This window comes from Pezoporus wallicus, unplaced genomic scaffold (genome assembly GCF_028554395.1).
Source record: "Pezoporus wallicus isolate ANWC-B61680 ecotype Strahan unplaced genomic scaffold, APGP_CSIRO_Pwel_v1 scaffold_7107, whole genome shotgun sequence".
NCBI lineage: Eukaryota > Metazoa > Chordata > Aves > Psittaciformes > Psittacidae > Pezoporus > Pezoporus wallicus.
Window position 1 is genome coordinate 8,249,637 of NW_026642114.1, and position 19,746 is coordinate 8,269,382.

At 45.3% G+C, this 19,746-nt stretch overlaps 1 protein-coding gene across 2 annotated transcripts in view; it reads left to right on the forward strand.

Moving 5' to 3' along the window:
- The window catches only part of AP2M1 (adaptor related protein complex 2 subunit mu 1), a 160,299-nt gene that overhangs the window by 129,984 nt on the left and 10,569 nt on the right, over positions 1 to 19,746 (forward strand). Inside the window, exons 1-3 of one of the 2 annotated variants that reach the window (XM_057427007.1) lie at positions 3,462 to 3,483; positions 12,915 to 13,027; positions 18,562 to 18,827. In XM_057427007.1, coding sequence (XP_057282990.1) covers positions 12,954 to 13,027; positions 18,562 to 18,827 — 340 coding nt within the window. In that variant the 5' untranslated portion in view covers positions 3,462 to 3,483; positions 12,915 to 12,953. Of the gene's footprint in view, positions 1 to 3,461; positions 3,484 to 12,911; positions 13,028 to 18,561; positions 18,828 to 19,746 lie in introns of those variants that run through there. The other variant, XM_057427008.1, reaches the window with a different exon arrangement.

Consider the following 19,746-nt stretch of genomic DNA (forward strand, 5'->3'; position numbering starts at 1 on the left):
TGCGGGGGATTGCTCTATCTATTGTTCACACCAAGAATGGACAGTTTACAGGTTATACAAATCTATTATATACATAATCACTGTCATTCCACAAAGTGCCCATCCAAATACCATTACTCATTGCATGTGGTAATCTGGGCAGAGAAGGCTGCAGCACAGGCACTGTGAATTCAAGGAATGGTCTTTGGGGGTCGTGGTGGTGATTTTGAGAGAAATACTCTCACTCATTTTACACTTTTGTGGAAATCCCTTAGTGAAGGACATTGGAATTACTTGTTTAGTCTCACCAGTTAACTGTAAGTTCTTGTTTGGGCAAATTCATGACCTTGAGAGGTTTCTTTAGCTGTTTTCTCTTGCAGCTGTTTACCTATTTCTAGGCCTTATTGAAAGGAGAAAGGCCCACATCCATTTAAAGGAAGACATCTGGTCCTCTTGTTGCTTCCTTATCTTGAGAGTCCCTGTAGCCTTGTCCATGATTATGTCTCTATACACAGTGGAATACTTGTCTAATTCAGTATCACATCTGTTGTATGGGCTGCCCGGCCTCCCCCCTCTCTTCAGCCCCCCCATGTTGCTGATGCCTCCACCACCTTCAGCCATGGGGCCTGGCCTCTGTGCCCCCTGAACTGACAGCCAGTAGACAGTCCTTCCGAATGGCTATGGGCAACCCCAGTGAGTTCTTTGTGGATGTAATGTGAAGCACCCGTCCCTTGTCTGTCTGCTGCTCTCCTTTCCTCCCTCCATCCCCGTTGTTTGTCTCCTAGGACCAGCCCTGGCTTCACCCCTTGGTTTTTTGGTTTGGTTTTGTTTTGTTTTTCCCTTTATTCCATTTCGTTACCAAGACAAGAAAAGAAATAAACGAACTAAACCTTGATTCTAATCCCACCTTGAGCGGGGTGGATGGGCCTGACAGGCCTGCTGGGTGCCACAGCCCCTCCTGCCACCAGACTTGTGTATTGCCGATGGTAATTCCCTCCTGCTGTCCTCTCTAACGCCATTAATCTGCATCCATCCCAGCGCCCTGTGCTGCTTGCCCGTGTGTCACTGCTGCCTCAGTCTTCCCACCCTAAACATCTCTCCTTTCTTTTCACCCTCTTGTGTTTCTTCTGTCAAGCAGCAAAGAATTACGGGGTGTTTGACTTTCTCTGAGCCTGCCGCCCGTGGGGGGGAGAGCTGGAGCGTGGCGTGGCCCGACAGGAGGACACAGAGCTCCAGGGGCGCTGGGCACGCGTGGCGCTGAAGATGGCTTCTTTCCTCCCCCTTGCGAAGACACCCTGCCCTTCCTGCAGCCCTGTGAGGGGAGCAGGGACCAGCTTTCCATATGCGTGTCAGATCCCCTTGTAGTTGCCTTTCGGCTAATGCATGAATGTTGCAGGGCTTCAGTGCCTCCGGGCAGTGGAGAGATGCTGCCGCTTCCCTCTTGCCTTCTTTCTCTTGCCCACACATTGAGGCAGGTCCAAGCCTGGCCCAGCCTCATCGCAGGACCCTCTTTCACCTTGCCCCTGTCTTGAGGCTGTAGCTCTGCATTCATCCTGGCGCTGTGGTTGGTGCCTGTGTACAGTCCTGCACAGCTCAGGGCCCTACACTTGCCCTTGGCTACTTTGAGTGGTTTGGGGCAGAGTTCTGCTCCCTCCAGCCGCTCTTTGCCCTCCTGACTGTGACATGTTGCTGCCTGTCCCATTTGTAGGGGCTGTCCAATGCCTGGGGCTGGCAGTTACAGCTATGGCCTTCTCCTTCCTGCTGTTGAGCAGTGTGACATCTTTAGGGGCCAGCATGGATGTAGAAGATGACCCCACTCCCTCAGGGCTCTGAACTGAACCTGGTGGCAACAGAACCTCTTCAAGGAGGGGGGCCGCATCCTGGACTGAGGCCTCTAAGCTCAGGGCTTGCATATGTTCCCAGGGTCAAGCATGGTACAGTACAGACACCCTCCACCCTCTCCTGCTGCCATGCTGTGGCTTTCTCTGCAAGTGTTGCCTCCGTTTGTCCTTCCTGTGTTTGCAGTTTTTAGATGCTGGAGATTAAATGTATTTTACTCCTCGGGGGTCTCTGTTACGCCTGTAACACGTCTGCCAACTCTCGCGTGCCATCAGTTGATCTTTCCGTGACTCCTAAAGCCTCTCCTTCCCATCATGCTGCCTGGAGCAGAGCTCTGCCTACTACCTACCCACCCATCCCCTGATCTCAGCACTTGAGAGCTCCCGCCTGCCCCCCCATCTCCCGATCCCAGCAGCCTGCTGCCTGGTGGCCCTTGCCCTCCCCTACCGGCTGAGTTTTATAGACAAACCCAATCTCCTTGTTTTTATTTATAAACACACGTTTACTGGACTCCAGCGTTGTGGTGCTGTTTTGTTTGCCGTTTCCCCCAGCCTCTTTCCTGTCCTCCAACCCTTCACTCTGCAGCGAGATCCCAGCACAAGGGAAGGGCACCCTGTGTCTGTTTTCCAGTTTCCTCTTCCTGAGGTGCCGTGGGCAGCTGCAGCTTGAACGTGGGCCGGGCTCTACCTCCTGCGGCCGGTGAGGGCCCGGCCGCGGGCGTTGCGGGCGTTGCGGGCGTTGCGGGCTTTCGGCTCTCCCGTCTCCCGCTCCGCACTGCGGAGAGAACCAGGGGCAAGCACGGCAGCGCCTGGTGCAGCCGCCCCGGCGGCGGTGCAGGTCGCGGGAGCCAGCAGCGCCGTGGGAGCGCACAGCGGCTTCAGTCGTTCACTGAAGGGGGAACAGCAGTCCCTGCCCCGGCGCCCCGCTGCACCCTACGGGCGGTGCCCCCCCAGGCCGGCGAGAATGGAAGCTCGACGCCCAGCAGTTCGTTACCGGCACTCGCTCCCTGCACACGGCAGCCAGGCCGCGTCCTCCCACCGCCCCGAACCACAGCTCCCAGCATGCAGTTGATCAGCTAGCTGTCTAGAATACCTGGGATGGCAGCCCTGCGGTGCTGAACCGGGTGCTGGTGGGGACGGAGTCAGGCTCTGTGTGGCACAGAACGCCGAGGGAAGGCCTGCACTGATGTGCTAGGTCAGCCCGAGCAAAGGTCTTGTCATTGCGTCGGGCAGGATCTTCCCCGAAAATGATTTGCCTGTGCTACGGATATAAACGTGAATTAGCTAGGTCATGGCTTGCACCCTCTAGCTTCCTCCCTGGAAAACCTGCTGAGGCAGAATGTGGTGCTGCTGATGGTAAACTGTTTGTTCTGAGGCTTAAAACGGGTTCTTGTCCAATGGCTCTTCTAGATGCATTTCCACTTCCATTTTTCCCTGGGCTAGGTTTGTGGATTCAGTAAAGCTGCAGGAAACACAAGCCTGTGTTTATCAATCCGGTGCAGTTGACTTATTTCCCCACTGGGAAATGACTTGCTTATGATCTAGCATTCTACCCATAAGCTGTGTGATTCCATGATCTGTTTTCAGCTTGCTTTAGTATGACAAAGCTGCTATCAAGCTTTAGCCCCAGGCTGCCAAAATCTGGGTCTGGAACTTTCCCAGATAGGTGAGTCTGGGTGGCTTCTAGGGCTTGGAAGCCTAGGTATTACAGGTTTCTGACTGCATTCATGCTCATGTGGTGTCTTGTTGGGCAGCGTTTGCTTGAATGCTGCCAGAGCTGTAGCTACTGTTTTTTTTGCTGTTGTAGAAGCTGTACTTGTCCCTGTGAGTTTTGCTTGGAGGGGCAATCTAATCTGAAGAAATGCTGCCAAACTGTCTGCTTACATATTTTCCCTGTCAGAAGGGAGGCATCACTCTTCTGTAGGAAGTGCCATGCTATTGACATCTAGTGGCAAAGATACCTGGCCTTCTTTGGGCTGCAAACTGGCTTTGTTTCAGGGAGAGCATTTGAGATATTTCTTGAAGGGCATTATGGCTAGCTGCTGCTTCCTCCTCCTGTGACAGCACAACTATGGCCTTTGAAGAGTTGAGTCCTGAGGCTGTGAAGGGTTATATCTTGAGTTCTTTGGAACACAGATGACTGGAACTCCAGTTTCATGGTATCTCTTTTCATGGAATGGGAACAATCACTAAACAAAATGGGCTTTGTAAAGAAACTTCCTGTGACCCTAGTTAAAATCTTCCTGTCCTATCCCTGCATCAAGAAGAAATAAACCCAAGACTCTTGTTTGCAGCACAGTGTCTTGTACTGATTTTTTAAGCTTATACTACTGAAGGCTATTAGAGTATTTAAAGGCTCTTCTTAGGGTCACCTGGAAGATGCACAGAAGTATAGCCTGGAGTGCCAGAATATAGTTGGTCTGTATGGCAGAATCAGCTTCTCTCCTTTACATGACCTACAGAGTCAAAAGTTGTCAGCAAGCCATATATATTATTTTGATCTCAGCAGGAGGTTGGCAGCTTAGCTAGAAGCTTGCAGGTTGAGGCACAGGATGTGAAATGTAGTTATCTGCTCTACAGTAGCAGGAGAGAGAAACATTAGGGCACCTAGACCACTACTGATCCTTAGAATATAAGCTCTTACTCAGTGCTCAATCTCTGTTAGAAAACGAATGGAATGCAAGTTAGTGTTCAGGTTTCTAGCTCAAGAGTGAAAAGCAAGTTGAAGATGCTTCAGACTGACTTTAAAAGTGCTTTGGAAGAACTGGTAGAAATGAAAGAAGGCATTGGGGCTGTTCAGAAAAGGTTTGACTCAAGGTGGGAAGGTGTGTCAAGTGTTGTTCCTGTGATGCTTTACCAGAATAAGGGAGCTTTTCATGTTTTCCTGTGTCAGTATTTGTCTCTTGCTACTCTACAGACTGGCTGTATGCAGTATGGCATTCAGAAGTAGACTGTAGGAGGAGAGCCTGGTAAGAGCTGAACATGCTTCTCTTCCTGCCCACTGGCTGTGGAGATTTATGGGACTGGGTTTAAAATAGGAACAGTTTCTTTGCAACTGATGGGTTTATCTCGGTAGTTCTTTAGCTCACGGTATGCCTCTTAATTAAATTATGCAGCCTGTCTTTCACAGGATGAAGTGATTGCAGCTACTCTTGTTGAAAAGCAAGTGCAGCCCATGGCCTCATGGAAGGTGGCTAATGCAGCCCTCTAAGCAAAGCTTAGATGCTTGGATTAGCTGGTGGGGTGATGACATTGTTGTAAGCTCTAAGCCTTCTGGTTTGATAATGGCTAGCCTGAAAGGACTGGTTTTCTGAATAACTCCAGTTTGCCAGAGCAGCCTGACTAATCCCCCTCCTGTTTCAGTTTTTGTCACTTGTCCAAGATCATACTGATTTCTGGAATGCAGAAACTGTTATAATTGGTAGCTTACCCTCAGCTCTGTGCAAGAGCTGCAGTACCACTCTCTTCTTCCTGGAGAGAGCTCTAGCAGCTAATGTACCCTGAACTGCTTAGTTAACTAAGCTCATTAATGCACAGAAGTCTTACTGTTAAGTCAGAACTCAAACTTTCTTTTAATAGACTACTAAATGGGTTGGTTGCTTTACACTAGCTTATTAGCTGACTTGTGATTGCTGTTTCCTAGGTGTGCTGTGTAGAATGGAGAAATAAGCATTCCTGGTTTTAATCAAAGTGATGTCTGTACTGTGGAAAGCTCCTGGCCCCTGCTCCTAACGGGAGTGACAAAGCCCAAATAGCTGGGTCTTGGACTCACTACTGATCATCTTGTGTTTATTTGTATTCTGTACTTGATGACACAGGGAATTTGATGATGCTAACAGCTTGTCTCACAGTGGGGCTATAGCCAGAATGGCTTCACAGGTGAGGATTAATCCCCTCAGCTCTGCTGATCAAGTCTCAGTGGGTTGCTCTGTCAGTGGCTGATTTGGAGGCATCTTTATCTTTCCCTGGACTCTCTTGGTTATGGTCTCAGCTAACCTGCTGCAGACTGGCTTCTGGGGCTTTGTCTAACGTGTTATGGTTTGAGAGAGGGATACTCCGTAATACACATCACCTGCACAGCATGAGCAAGGACATGATTTGAGTATGCTTGATTCTTTTAAGAGGATACATGGTGCCATGTCCATCATTGTAAGTCTAGCTAATCCTGCTGCTTTTAAGTGGTGTAACTACTGGAATGCATTCAAATCCACATCCCAGTATTTGCATTTTATCCATGTTCTTTTTTGTAGCTGGGTATTTTAATGTTACTTTGTCACAGTTGCTATAAAGGTATATCTTAATGCTCTGACTTTCACTTGGCTGGGAAGGCATTTCAATCTAGCCTTAACTCTTAGTGGGTTTATAAGAATGCCTAAGTATGTGGTCTGTATGTGATGCTCTTCATGATTCTTTCTATTTATGGGTTGCAGTAGAAGCTATGGGAATGCATTATGGCAGCAGAGTAGGAAGCCTTAGGTATTTGTATGAGCAGCATTCAGATGTTAGAGCTTATCCCTATCCCAGTAGCTAGCTGCTTGGAGAATGCTGAGTGTGTTGGGGGAGAGGCCTGTTCCTAAGTTAAGGTGATTAGTCACAACATTGTGTGAATTCAATATACATGGGGGGGTCTTCTCTGTACCTTAATTGGAATAAATTCGCCCATACTATAACTAAGAAACAGGGCTGTAGGTAGCAGTGTGGGGTGGGTTGCCATATGTTCAAGCTAGTGAAACAGAAGGAGGAGAACTGGAAAGCTCTAGTAATGCAGTTGATGGACCATTAACTCAAAGGCTTCAACTAGAGTCATCTTGTTTTCCAGACACTTAGTGATCAACAGTTGAAGAAGCAATGGGCTTTGCTCTTAAACTATGTCTGGCAGTCAGCTGTTAGCTTGAGGAAACTCAAAACCAGTGTAGGGCAGGCTCCTCAGAAAAGGCTGACTGTGGAGAGGAGCAGAATGAGTCATTGAAAACTGAGCAATGCTGCGAGCTTTGTGAGTCATGTTGCTTATGCACAGAAAGCAGATGAACCCATCTCCTGTGGTGGATTTCATATTCCGGGGCCTTCTGATTCCAGCAGCCATGAGTCACTGAATGTCAGCCTCAAATTAATTTGAGCCCTGTTCTCTGCAGTTCTTAACCATTGCAAACACTAGGGTCTTTCTTTTGCAAAAAGAAAATTAGAGGAGATTTAAACATCTGAAAGCAGAATTATGCATTGTTTAAAATCTGTGAAAGATCATACCAACTCTACCACTAAAAACCTCATTCTAGTTGTAATGTAAGCTTGAAATATTTGAAATGAGTCTGAAACTTGTACAGAAACACAAATGAGGATCAAAACAAAGCAGGCTTGTTTTCACTGCAGTCACTTCAAGGAAAGCCATTGTCATCTTAAAGAGCCATTCTTCTTGCTAAGCTTTAAGCAACTTTCTTTTGCATGCTGCCCTTTGTATAGATTTTCTCTCATCTGTTCATATATCTCTGGGCTAGTCATTCCACCTCTTGAGTGTCCATCTGTGTGGACATGTTGGCTGATGGAAGTAACTCTGTAGTGGGGAGGGAGCGTGGTCACTTTCATCTTGTGGATCTTGTATCTGGGAGGTGTGTAATGCAAGGCTAGAGCAGAAGACTGGGCTGTTGTCAGTGTTCCCTGAACTTCCATTGTGGGCAAACTTGGTGAAGGCTGGCTGAGAGAATACCACTCACTGGCTGCTGTTGTGCTGGCTGTGCTTGCAAAGCTTGGAACTCTCAGGATGCTGGACTGCAGACACTGGGCAGAGCAAGGCAAATGTGTTTATAATTCAGTTCAATATTTTGTGCACTTGAGGCTGCTTTGGCCCCCAATGTCATTAGTGGGAATGCAGCAAGAGGTTTATACTGCATGTGTCCTTCAATTGCTGCAGAGACCTGACAAGTCACTGGTGGAGTTGGTTTAGTCATCTAAAACCATTTCCTTGTCTCTACTGTCCCTAGCCCATGTGACTTTGCTTGGTACCTGAGGAAGCACTTTTATCAGTTGTCTGATGCAAATCAAGTTAGGTAACTTGCACTTAAATATGAATTCAGGTTTAATCTGCAGAGTTGTAGAACTCTGCAGTTTTCCCAGGCTTGAGGAGAATCATAACTGGTATGGAGGCAATCTCCTACTACATGTGGAACAATGCTAGTGCGTCTCTCTCAGGCATATTTAAGCTGGTAGGCTGCTATTCTAAAACAAACTGGCAGAATGGTCCTGATCCTGTGGCTAAATCTGAACTATGTGAAACTGCTACCTCAGGTGTTAGCCAGGGAGTTGCACAGCATGGAGAGAGTCCCTTTCTGACTTGGAGCAAGTTGCTCAATACAGGGTTGCATTACTGGTGTAGCACAGGTACTATGCATCAACTGGCTGGTGGCAAGTGTCTCTCTGTGCTCCTGTTTTGTAGAGAATGGTATGCATTAAGAGCAGTCCTACCTGGTCAGTAGGTGTGGCATGGGGTGTATGTGTAGATAAGAGGGTATTCACAGTAGTAAGGGCAAAATAGGTCAAAGTTAACACTGAGGTGCAGTGATGGGACTGTAACTTGGGACACTAAATTCAAGGTGTGTAAATGAACAGTGGTGCATATAGCAGGTGGATGGATTAGGGAGCAAATTCTTGCTTTACCTGTAATGTGGTTAATCACCTTGAAGACAGAATTCAGTGTGATCTTAGAGTTATGATAGGTGATGAAATGGTCAGCTTCTTGCTGAGTGGTATTTTAAAAATGTAAGTCAAGTACAAAAAATCGCTAGGAAAGGATCAAAGCAAGTTGTGTATGATTGTCATATTGTCTGTATCGTGGCTTGCTGGCATCTTGAATAACTTGTGCAGCTGTATCCTCACTTTCAGAAGGAAAAATTTTAGAGGAAGGCACTGAGAAAAACCAAAGCATAAAGCAATTTCCCTGTGAAGAACAACTAAGTTGGGAACATTCCATTCTGGGAAGGAGGGTAGTCGAGGCATTGGAGAAGATCTACAAAATCCTCAGTGGCCTGGAGATATAGGGTGGGGGCTCATTTGTAATTGCTTCTTTCTGCACTGAACTGGAAGACATAAACAAAGCTGGAGGAAGAAAGAAAAATCAGGCTTAAAACAAATAAGATGTTTTATACAGTGGTTATAAAACTTTAGACTGTGGATTTTGGTTTTCTTTTTTCCATGAGATGCTGCTGATGCATAGATTTGAGAGGAAACTGAGCAAATACTTGTAGAGATCTGCTGAGAGTTCTAAAATAAACAAGTCGGTAGAGGGGGATCTCCTGGAGAGTGGTTTGTTGTTTGGGGTTTTTTGACCTTTTCTTATTGTTAATCTGACTGTCCTTTCATTGCTGATGTTGAAGACAAGACACTGAGCTAACAGATCTGCAGTATGAGCCCATGTGGCTCTTAAATGTGCAAATTAAGCTGGCTAGGTTAGGGGCTAACTCTGTGTGGAAAGTTTGAAGCCTGAACTTAGCTCTCAGTGTGTTTGTATAAGGAAGCAGCCTAGCATCTTATTTACATTGACAAATAATTTTTTAAAGACTGAAAGTGCTTGAATCACTCTCCATCTAATACATTTTTATTAATGTACAAGATAAGCAAGCAGTTGACTCTGCTGCCTAGTAGTGTGATGCAGTTAAAAATGCTGGTGTTTTCACCTGTAACTTAAGTTGTTAGAGTACGTTCTAACCTAACAATGAGAAAGTGTAGCCTCATTATCTCAATCAGCCTTTAAAGTTTGTACATCTTCCCCAGAGAAGTTTTTCAATGTTTAACGCTAAGCTTGATCAGCAGTCTTCTACATGTTTTGTAGTAATGTAGCAAATATTCAACACTTTTTCAACAAGCAATTGACTTGTCATGCCAGCAAGAGGCTTTGTCTTGTATATGCTGTGTGTCTGATCGTGTTGCTCATCAAAGCAGACATTTCCTTTATGCAAAAAATAGTGAAACAAATAAGCAGTATTAAAACCCAAGAGGGATAATTTTCTTTTCTTTTTTTTTTTTTTTTCCTTTTAAGACTAGGATATGCTTTCTAGGAATCTTCTGGAACAGGTTTGTTGAATTTATGATCCAGCTTTGACCAGTCACGTAAGCTTCCATGGAACTATTCAATACAATGTAAGTCTTAACTTGGTTACAACAGGCCCTATCTGAACGTGGAAGCCAGCAGTGTAGCAGTCTGAAAAGACATCTCTTATGTGGAATGAAAAAATACTAATTAGGGAAGTATTTCCTAGAGCGGGCAACAAGTCGCTTTTGTCATCATAATGGTTCTAATTCTTTTTATCGTTTGGCCTGTGTGAATGACCTAACAAACATTTGCTGAATTACAGCTTCTGCATCTGCCAGACTTGTTGGGCAGCTACATTTGAACAGATATTCCCTGTGTTTTGGGTTTTAGCCCTCCATGTTAACCTTTCAGTTGTCTCCTGCATGCCTGTTAGCGCTCTGTATATTTCATATCCATAGTCATGAGTGTGTGGTACCAGCCACTTCCTTACATTTGAGAACCTGGCTTGTTCTGTTGACGAGCTGGATTGTCTCCATCTTCTGGCATGGGGATGCTGGCTTTGCTGCCAGCTACACTGTGTAACCTCAGTCCCTCTGTGTGGGGCAGTGGGCAGCTACAGGAAGCTTTTCCCAGTCTGTAACTACATGGGAACCTCAAATTGTGTGATGCCTTTGTCTTAATAGGTTTGGCTACACAGTCTTATTCTGGAAGGAAATGAAATGCTTGTATCCTGAAGTTATAAAGTGTCACTAATGGGAATGGAGGAAAAACACATTTGAAAGCCTCTTCTGTGCTAGATAGAGTCTCAGACATCAAAAAATGTTAATGACAGTGCCACATGAAGCTGCTGACAGTGGCAGGAGGCAGCCTGTTGATAGCCACAGACACTTGGTCAACAGAGTGTGGGAGGAAAAGCCAGGAAGCTCACTACTGAGCTCTGGGAAAACTGCCTGTTTGTCTGTTTCTTGCTATTTGGACATAACAACTGACTTTTTGATACCTTTTTTTTTTTCCCTTTTAATGAGCAGAAGCAGACCTCTGGTAGCTGAGGGCCTGTAGCAGAGAAGTATGTGTAATGTTAGTTTGAGGACTCGCTATGTGTAGCTAAAATTGTTGGTGTAAAGGCTTATGAAATTTAAAGTTCCTTTGTTGTTCTGCAATTCAAAGTAGAGGCTGCACTGTAAATCTTGTTTTAGTGCAGAGCTCATGTCTGCAGTAGTTCTTTCAAAAGGGCAGCTAATTTAGTTTCTTGACCATAACTTCTAGAGAGTATATCACTCTTAATGTGCCAGGCTTCCACCCTGGAAGTTCTTTTGTCCCTTGATGTGTATTGCTTTTGCTGTTTTGTTTTTTCTCCTCCTTTTTTTATCCCCCCTGACCTTTGAGATGGTCTGGGGCTGGGTCACTTTGACTTCATTTTGCAGTGTTCCTGAGCAAACACATATCAGGTCGCTGTCAGCATGTGTTTGTAGGCTGGCCTCTCCCTATCCTTTCCACCCACCCCGGACAAGTGGGTGTAGGCTAACCCACCCTAACAGCAGTGAAGAGATGGTTGGTTATCTAATGCTCTGCAGTGCCAAAGCTGAGAAATACCTATGTGATCACTCACACAAGACCTAGTCAGGAGGCTTGCCCTGTCACATCTGTAGTGCTGTTCTCTGGACTGAGCCAACCAAGTGGTTGCTAGAGTGGGTATTACAACTTGGACCTTAAGTGAATAGGATTGCATATGACTACAGGAATAGGATCTGAAGTAGCTGTGTATTAAAATAATCTTCTGCATCAATAATGCCTACCAGCTTTATAGCTGTCTTCAAAACAATCTTCTTTTGAAGAAAAAGAAGATTAGCAGTCTAAGAAGGTAACCTCTGAAGCATTAGCCCCCAGTTGAAGCGGGTCATGGTTGAGATCTTCCTCTCCAATGGCTCCTTGTGGCCAAACTGCACTCAGTTTGGACTCTGAAGTGTTTCTCAGTTCTGGTGCTAGGGATCAGCAAAGGCTGCAATGTTGCTCTCTAAAAACTATGTAAAAGCAATAATAAACCAAGGTGTATTTGCTGCAAAGGACACCCTGCCCTGCCCTACAGTGGTAGGTTTAGTGACACGTCAAACACTTGTGTGAACTCTCTATGAGAAGATTTACTATGAATTGCATCTGATCTGTGTCTCAGTCACTGGGGAGATAGAGGCTCTATCACAGAAATAAAGGGTCTTTGATTTGCTTGTCATTCCAGGCTTGCTTTTTTCCTTGCATTCAGGGGAATAGACCAGGTACTACTAATACTTGAGGCTTGATTCATCTGTGCTGAGGAGTGGAATGATATGTAAGCCTGCATATATTTGGGTGCTAATTTTAAGTTTCAGTCCTGGATACAAATTGCTGTCACATTCAGAGTCTCATGTGTTACAGGATGTACAGTAGAAGTAGGTCCTTGCCTAGACCTCAGCTCTTGGGTTGCTTCAAATATGCTCGGGAAGTCACTCAGGTGGGTCTCTGTCGGGATTCCTGTCGTGGCTCCTTAGGTCTTGAACAAGGCAGTTGGTTCCCAGTAGGTTTCTTCATTGAGTCCTTTGGTGTGCCCCTGAAAAGCAGTTCTGCAGCAAACATGAGAGAATGCTGATCAGAGAGCCTGGCTTGCAGTTAGATCTGTTGTCGTATTTACAGTCTGTACTGGGACTGGGAACACACACTTTTCCATATCAGACCCCAGCAGATCAAAAAGTATAATCTGTAACTGCAGTGATAAGGCTGCTTTTCTCCTCTCCAGAGTAAAACACTGTTTCTAATAGTCCTCTATAAGGAGCCCTGTATTCTTCTCTCCAGGATGTAAGCACGAGGCAGGCAGGCATTTCCAGCATCTGAGCTGCTCCTGAGTCTCTGGCTGCTCTACTGGGCCTTACCTATAGGGTGTGTGCTATGAGGTCAGTACCACAGGTACTGTAAGAATCATCTGGTTGAGCACGTGTGTGACAAAAGGTGTCTGTGCCCTGGCTGGTAGCCAGCAGGTGTCAGAGTCTGTGCCTGCTGCACTGTTTGTTTGCCGTGCAGCTTCTTATATATGCTGTCTCTTGCTTCAGGTCTTAAGCAACATGGGAAGAGAAGACTGAAGTTCCATCATGATCGGCGGCTTATTCATCTATAATCACAAAGGAGAGGTTTTAATCTCTCGAGTCTACCGGGATGACATTGGGTAAGTGCTTCTGTTGCATCCCTGGTCTTTGCATTTCTGTCTCATTTTGGTGTGGACAGCAACCTGGAGCTGCTTTATTATGCATTAGCTGTGCATGCATGTAAGACTGCAACTCAACTTGCTGCTCTAGGCTTAGTGCAGAGGCAAAAACCAGTTTAAGCTCTGGTTACCTACAGATGGTAGGTAGTAAAGGATGGCCTGCAGGCAAACATGGGGCTTTCTTTTAGATATTAGAGATCTGGCTGTTACTCCAAAGGCTTCAGCAACATGGACTGCCACTGTGGGAGTCTACCAGCTCCACTGTAGTTGTTAAAGCTTTATGGAAGCAGTAATGTGGGGTCTGTCTGCCACACACTGTAACCAGGGCTCTGAATTAGTTTCAGACACTGATGTCTGGCATCAAGTACAGGCATGCAGAAGACTGCCTATGGCCTGGGGAAGTTGTCTGCAAGCAGTTGTATCGTAACCATGGCTGTACACTTAAAGCTGGCATTCTGTCCCCCAACTTTGTATGGCAGCCTTGTATGTGAAAAGCTTACATTCCTGGGTAGTTAAAGTTGTGAGAAGCACTGAAAGCCTTTAGTAGATTGTAGGGGTGTCATTGCATTTCCCAAAAGTGTTACAATGCGTACTTAGAGTGGATCTGTGCAGTCCTTAGGCTGTTAGTTCCCAGAAGGCACCTGACTAAAAATTCGGTGTCTTAAGGGAGTGGATAGTGTTATAAGGAACCCAGAATTAAGTGATGCTGCTTCTTGGACTAAAGCCATGAAGTGGACTTCTTGCAGAATGCTGCTCTTCCTAGTGGCTTTTCAGTAGTGTTAGACATTAGGTGGAAGTTAGTAATTAGTTAATGGAGTTAAAACATAGGTAATGGAAGCAAGGCTGTGGTAGGTGCTAATTCAAAGGCCTGTGAGAGAGATCCTTCTCGACAGTTTAGTTAAAAATAGTTTGTATCAGGTCTCCAGAATGAATAGTATGATGTGCTGTGAAATAGCTTGTTGCCATGAATGATAACAAACTGTCAAGCTGGTCTGCCTTCAGACTGCTCTAGTCTGAAGAGTGTGTCCCTTCTTGTTACTAATTGTCTAGTGGAGATTCGAAGTTGAGGTAGAACTAGTAGTTACTCAGGACTTGCACTGATCATTGATGGAGTAGCAGTCAACACAATACTTGTAATAAGGCTTCACCTAATAAGCTTTAAATCTCTCTGCTTGTTCCAAGTCCACTAAGGTAAAGTAGCTGCTCTAAGGTTGCCTAAATTATTCCAGTACTTCCACACAGATCTGAACCAAGAAACCATTGTATTTCTGAAGCAGAAAACTACTGGCTACAAAGTTTTGCCTCATCCTCTGATGTACTAATTCATTTCATTTTTGGTTACTTGTTAGCTGAAGATCTTCAAAGTGATTTGTGTGCTAGATCTGACTTTGTAAAGTTCACCTAATGAACAGTTATCACAGTGATCAAGCCAAGCCAGTCTGAATTATAGATAATTTTTGAATTTTGAGAATATGTTGGGGGAGGACAGGGATGGGATTAGGGATACTGTTACTGCCATTACTGGCAAAAATTTGAGGTGTTTTTTGTTTGCTTAGTTGGGTGGCTTTTTTGGTTGGGGGTATGTTTGCTTTGTGTTTTTTTGGGTGGTGTGTTGTTTTTTAGTGGCTTGCAAACTTAAAGCACTTAAAGATAGGATTGGGCTCAAACTGATATTTATTCAAAAAGCCCTTTTAATTTAAAGGGCATTCTAGCTGTGGAGATGTAAATTGGTGAGTGAGATAGCTATTTTTAATGTAGTTATTTTTAATGCACTGATTTTTCTATTGCTTTTTATCTTGGCTCACTGCTCTTGCAAAGTGAGTGACTTGTGTTCCATACCTGATAAAGTACTTCCCGCTGGCTGGAAAAATGAAACTAGAAAAAAGGATTTCCTGCCTGTTCCTTTTTCATTTGGCAAAAGGTGCCAGAAAGAGTCAAGTGTTTTCTCTAGGACTTCAGAAGTCAGTGTTCCCTTGAGTGAAACCCTCCATTCAGTTCCTGTGAAAGTGTCAGTCTTGTGACTTAATAGCCAGCACCAGCTCCACCTAACTAAGCTTCTTCCCCAGTGTTGGATTCCTTCTGAAACAGGCCTTCACACTTTGTTTGGAATCTTTTTAGACATGTAACCTTGTAAAACAAGCTGTCTTAAAATGGCTATGTCTCATCTTGTGGTGTAATCTATACCGCAAGTAAGTGAGGATCTTGTTATTTCCTAGTGTGAACATTAGCGTCAATACCAGGTCTACTTAACAAAAACTTTTAGTATCCTGACCTTCATAAGGAAGTAGGGAAAGGAACAGCTATGATACTGTAGCTTGTAGTCTGTAGGAGTCTGTTTCCAACCAAACAACCAGGTAATAGACTTAGGAATCAAGAACTGTATAGTATTCTACATGTGACAGATCTGAAGTGCTGAGGCCTGAGCCCATCCATCTTAACTGCGTGGTAGGTTGAATTGGAAATGAGCATAGGTGTCTGTCTTTGAGTAATTGACTCTTAAGACTCCTTCCTTGGCCTTGGCATTTTTTGGCATCCTGAAACCTCAGCTGATGCAATGGGAGAGATTAAAGGTTAACTGTGGTTATGAGAACCCCTCGCCTTGCATAGTGTAAGGATCTAAATAAACACATACTACCTCAAATGTTAATGAGCAAAGTGATAATCAGTGAAGAAGCCCTTCCATTGACATTGTTAAACGCAGGGGTACCGCAAAACTTGACCTTTCTTTGCTTGCAACTTAGAATGGCTTCAGTGCATGTAGTGCATCTGTCCATACAGCAGCTAGCTGCATGTAAAGCAGCCTCTTAAAAAAAAAAAATGCAAATCACTATGCATTTAATTTAGGATACTGTGCAGGGCTCTACTGAGATTGACAAGTGGCTTGTTCTTCAGTGATACGATCATTGGGAGAACCTACGTGCATTTAAGGATGTAGCTATCTAACAAAAAAAAAGCTATTTGAAATTGAGCAGCTTACATGACAAACTGCATGCATTTTAAGTGTAATAGGCATTTGTTTTCTGAGCTTCTACTACATCACTTCGGCTTTGTGGCTCTTGATCCTTAAGGAAAAAGTGCAAGGTGGATAGAGCAGTGTCTGAATCTGCAGGATGTGCCCTGTCTCTCCAGATGTGCTCCAGCTCTATCAAACTTGCTGTATTTCCTGTTGGCTGCACCAAGCCAGAAGGCATCAACCCAAACAGCTTCAAATGAGAAGTATGGTCATAGAAATGCCCACTCAGACTTGCAGCCCTGTTCTGAGGCAGACTGGGAAGAAGACACCTGATACTCCATGGTCCCCAGGTGATGCCTCAGACTGAGGCCTCGGAGCTTTTCCCCTTCGAGCCCTGCTACATATGTTAGCAGAGCAGACTGGGTATCACTGATGTGATAAGGATGCAGCTCATCTGGTTTCAACTCCCACATAGCCCTAAAATTCAGCCAAACACAAGTCTGTCCACATGGCAACCTGACCATGGCATGTCAGCGTTGTGCCTTGTGAGGGCTTCATTGCTGCCACAGCTTATTTACTGTCCATCCAATACCACCTTGGCCTTTTGTGCCCAGGAGCAGGGGGAGGGGGTGCTGTTTAGTCTCTTATCTCTTTAGATTCATTGTGCCTTGTGTGTGTGTTTCTAACCCTTTCTCTTGTTGCTGTCACTCCTCCTTTCTCCGCTGGCGCCATTTCTGTCCATCCCATCTCATTGGCTGCTGTAGCAATAGGTAAGAGACGCGTGGTTAGGCCATGACTGGCACTTCATAGTGGGCAACTGGTGTGCTAGAAAAGCTTCATCAACCTGAGGCTTCTCCTCTAGTGTGCACTAGTGTGATTGCTGGTTCTGATACTAGTTCTAGTGGGTTAGAACTTGAGGCTGGGAGGGCTAATGCTCCAGAACAAGCTGAACTTTCCTTGCAAAGCTTTCTGGAGGGGAGGAATGGGGCTTTTAGATACTGTTATTTTATAATAGATTAAAATACACTCCTTTCTACCTTCGTTTTTCCATAACAAATATTAATGTAACTCAAACTTGCAAACCTTCTAGAGCAGTAAAACTTGACTTATTTGAAGGTCAGATTTTTGCATATGGGAGAGCATGTTTACTGGTGAAGCTTCTACATACATATCCAGACCTTCAACAAGCAAGCACCTGCTGTGATAGCGTATGTTCCTTGAATATTCTTTATTTTCAAACTTGGAACTTTATGCTGGATTGTTGACAGCTCTCAATGCTTACAAGCATTTGTATGCCTGTATCCTTGCTTGCAAGGGTGATATTACTGTCTGCTCTCAAACATGGTTCTGCATAGTAAGTACTGTGGCCTTGATGCTGCAGTCAGGAGCCCCCGTATTCTAGTCAGTGTGTGAGAGTATGGGCAGTAAAGCACAACTGAATGAGTCTTGGCTCAGTGTGTAGACTATAGCTTTAAGTCTTTGTCTTGTCATGTAAAGCACTTAGGCTTCCTTCCTGTGTTCTTAGGATTTGGCAGACTTTAATCTGGGGTGTTTAACCTGGCCTGGATAAGGGTCCTTTCCTGTGGGATAAACTCATGTGAAAGAGCTGGCATCCAGAATACCCCTTGGACATCCCAATTTACCCAGGAGGGATTTATTCTCTGTCACTAATGTATAGACAGTGTGGACTGAAGATGACAGCAGCTGGGAACCTTGCACAGCACCTTTTCAGCACTGTGCAGAGCCTCCTTACTGTAAATGGTACTGCACCATCCAGTGCATGTAATGCAGTGCTACTAGAACATTGCACTGTGGGAACCCTAAGTCTGTGTGCAGGAGACCTTTTCTGAAGCCTGGTAGGCTTGAGAGGCTGTGTAACTGGAAAGTCAGTGTTCCTCATCCTGCTTGCTGCTTTGAGCCCACCCTCCATGGTGTGTGGGGGTATGGAGCTGAGGTGCATCTGAGAGCTAAGGCTTCCTTTTGTGGTGTACCCAGGCACTGACAGTGTGTCAAGTTTTGCTGTTTTTTTTTTCCTCAGAGGTACACCTGGGAGGAACTGCCATTGATACTATCTTGAGAGACTATAGCTTGCCTTGGGAAGAGAGTAAGAAGTCCTGAGCATGAAGAACAGACAATAACTAGGTGTTTAGTCAGAACTGATCTGCTCTTGGAGCCATAAGCTGCTACTCTGCTTCCGGCTATGGCAATCAGTCAAGAGTTCTAGCAAAATTAATTGAAGGGATGATTCCTTTGCTGTCTGACTCCAGATGGAGGTTAGCTTCTCCTTCTGACTACAGTTACACTGTGGTCCAAAGCTCCTTGGAGACAAGTAGCACTCTGTCTCCTTTAGTTCATGCAGAATTTAATGTCTAAGTCTTATCAGAGCTTTCAGTCGTCCCTCTTGGAGACATCCCCAGGCACCCTTCCTAAGCAAGCTGGGTGTATGCAGTTCAGTGTCTGACTGTAAATGCATAAGCAGAACTATGCAGCAGCTTGTTGTCACATCCCCAGTGCTAACTCCTCTTTGGTGCTGATCTTGTAGGCGGAATGCTGTCGACGCCTTCCGCGTCAATGTCATCCATGCACGGCAGCAGGTGCGCTCGCCTGTCACCAACATCGCCCGCACCAGTTTCTTCCATGTCAAGCGTTCCAACATCTGGCTGGCTGCTGTCACCAAGCAGAATGTCAATGCTGCTATGGTATTTGAGTTTCTCTACAAGATGTGCGACGTGATGACTGCCTACTTTGGGAAGATCAGTGAGGAGAACATAAAGAACAACTTTGTGCTGATCTATGAGCTACTGGATGGTGAGATGTGTCCTTTATCTGCTATGTGATATTGCGCTTGGTCATTCTAAAAGTCTTAGCTTAGTTTGATGTCATAATAATCCTTGAACTATTTTTAATGTGTGGCAAGTTCAGAATTACTTGCTCTGCTTTCTGATGCCACCTGTGCTGTACATGTGTATAACATCCTAAGCCTATAGCCTTGTGTTGGTTGTCACTCGCTTTGCTGAAGGGCAGGGAGCTGTGCATGTGCATAAATGAGGCAGCTGGTACTGGACCCCAGCTTCTGAGTACATCCTGTGTAGTTGTAGGGCTGTTGTTATACCAAGGTATATAAAAAGGGTTATCATTAGCACCTCTAAGGCCAGGCATCCCAGCTAGCGCCCAGGTGGCTCTAGCACCATATGGCAGCAGTCACCCAGGCTGCAGTTGGTTGCCACTCTTAGGTTGCCTCCTGGGGGCAGTTCTGAGACAGAAGAAGATCAATAAAACCCAACTTGATTTGTCTAAGCCGTACCTCTCCCAGTGATGCAGGTCCAAATTTTGCCAAAGAAATATAAGTGTCCCTTCAGTTGCCTGTGGTATCAGCCTGCTTGTGGAGATTGCCCTTGAGCTGTCCCTGTTCAGCATAACATGAGTATTTTGTTTTAGCTATGGTTCAGTTTCTTTTCCAGACAAGGCATCATGTGCATGTATCCTGGGATTCTTAGCCAAGGGTCACAGTGACTGATGTTTAATCTGTTCCTTCTAGGCAGATCAAGAGGCTAATGTTTCTCTGCTTTGGTCAGTTACAGCTGTCTCCTAGTAGGTGAAGTGAGATCAAACCCTGCCAGTGTGGTATTACACAGTATTCATGTGTAATATGAAGGGCTCTTTTCTCCCCTGTGGGTTGTCTCTCTTGTGGGTTGTTCCCTTTCTCTTTGAGGGGACTGGGTACTAA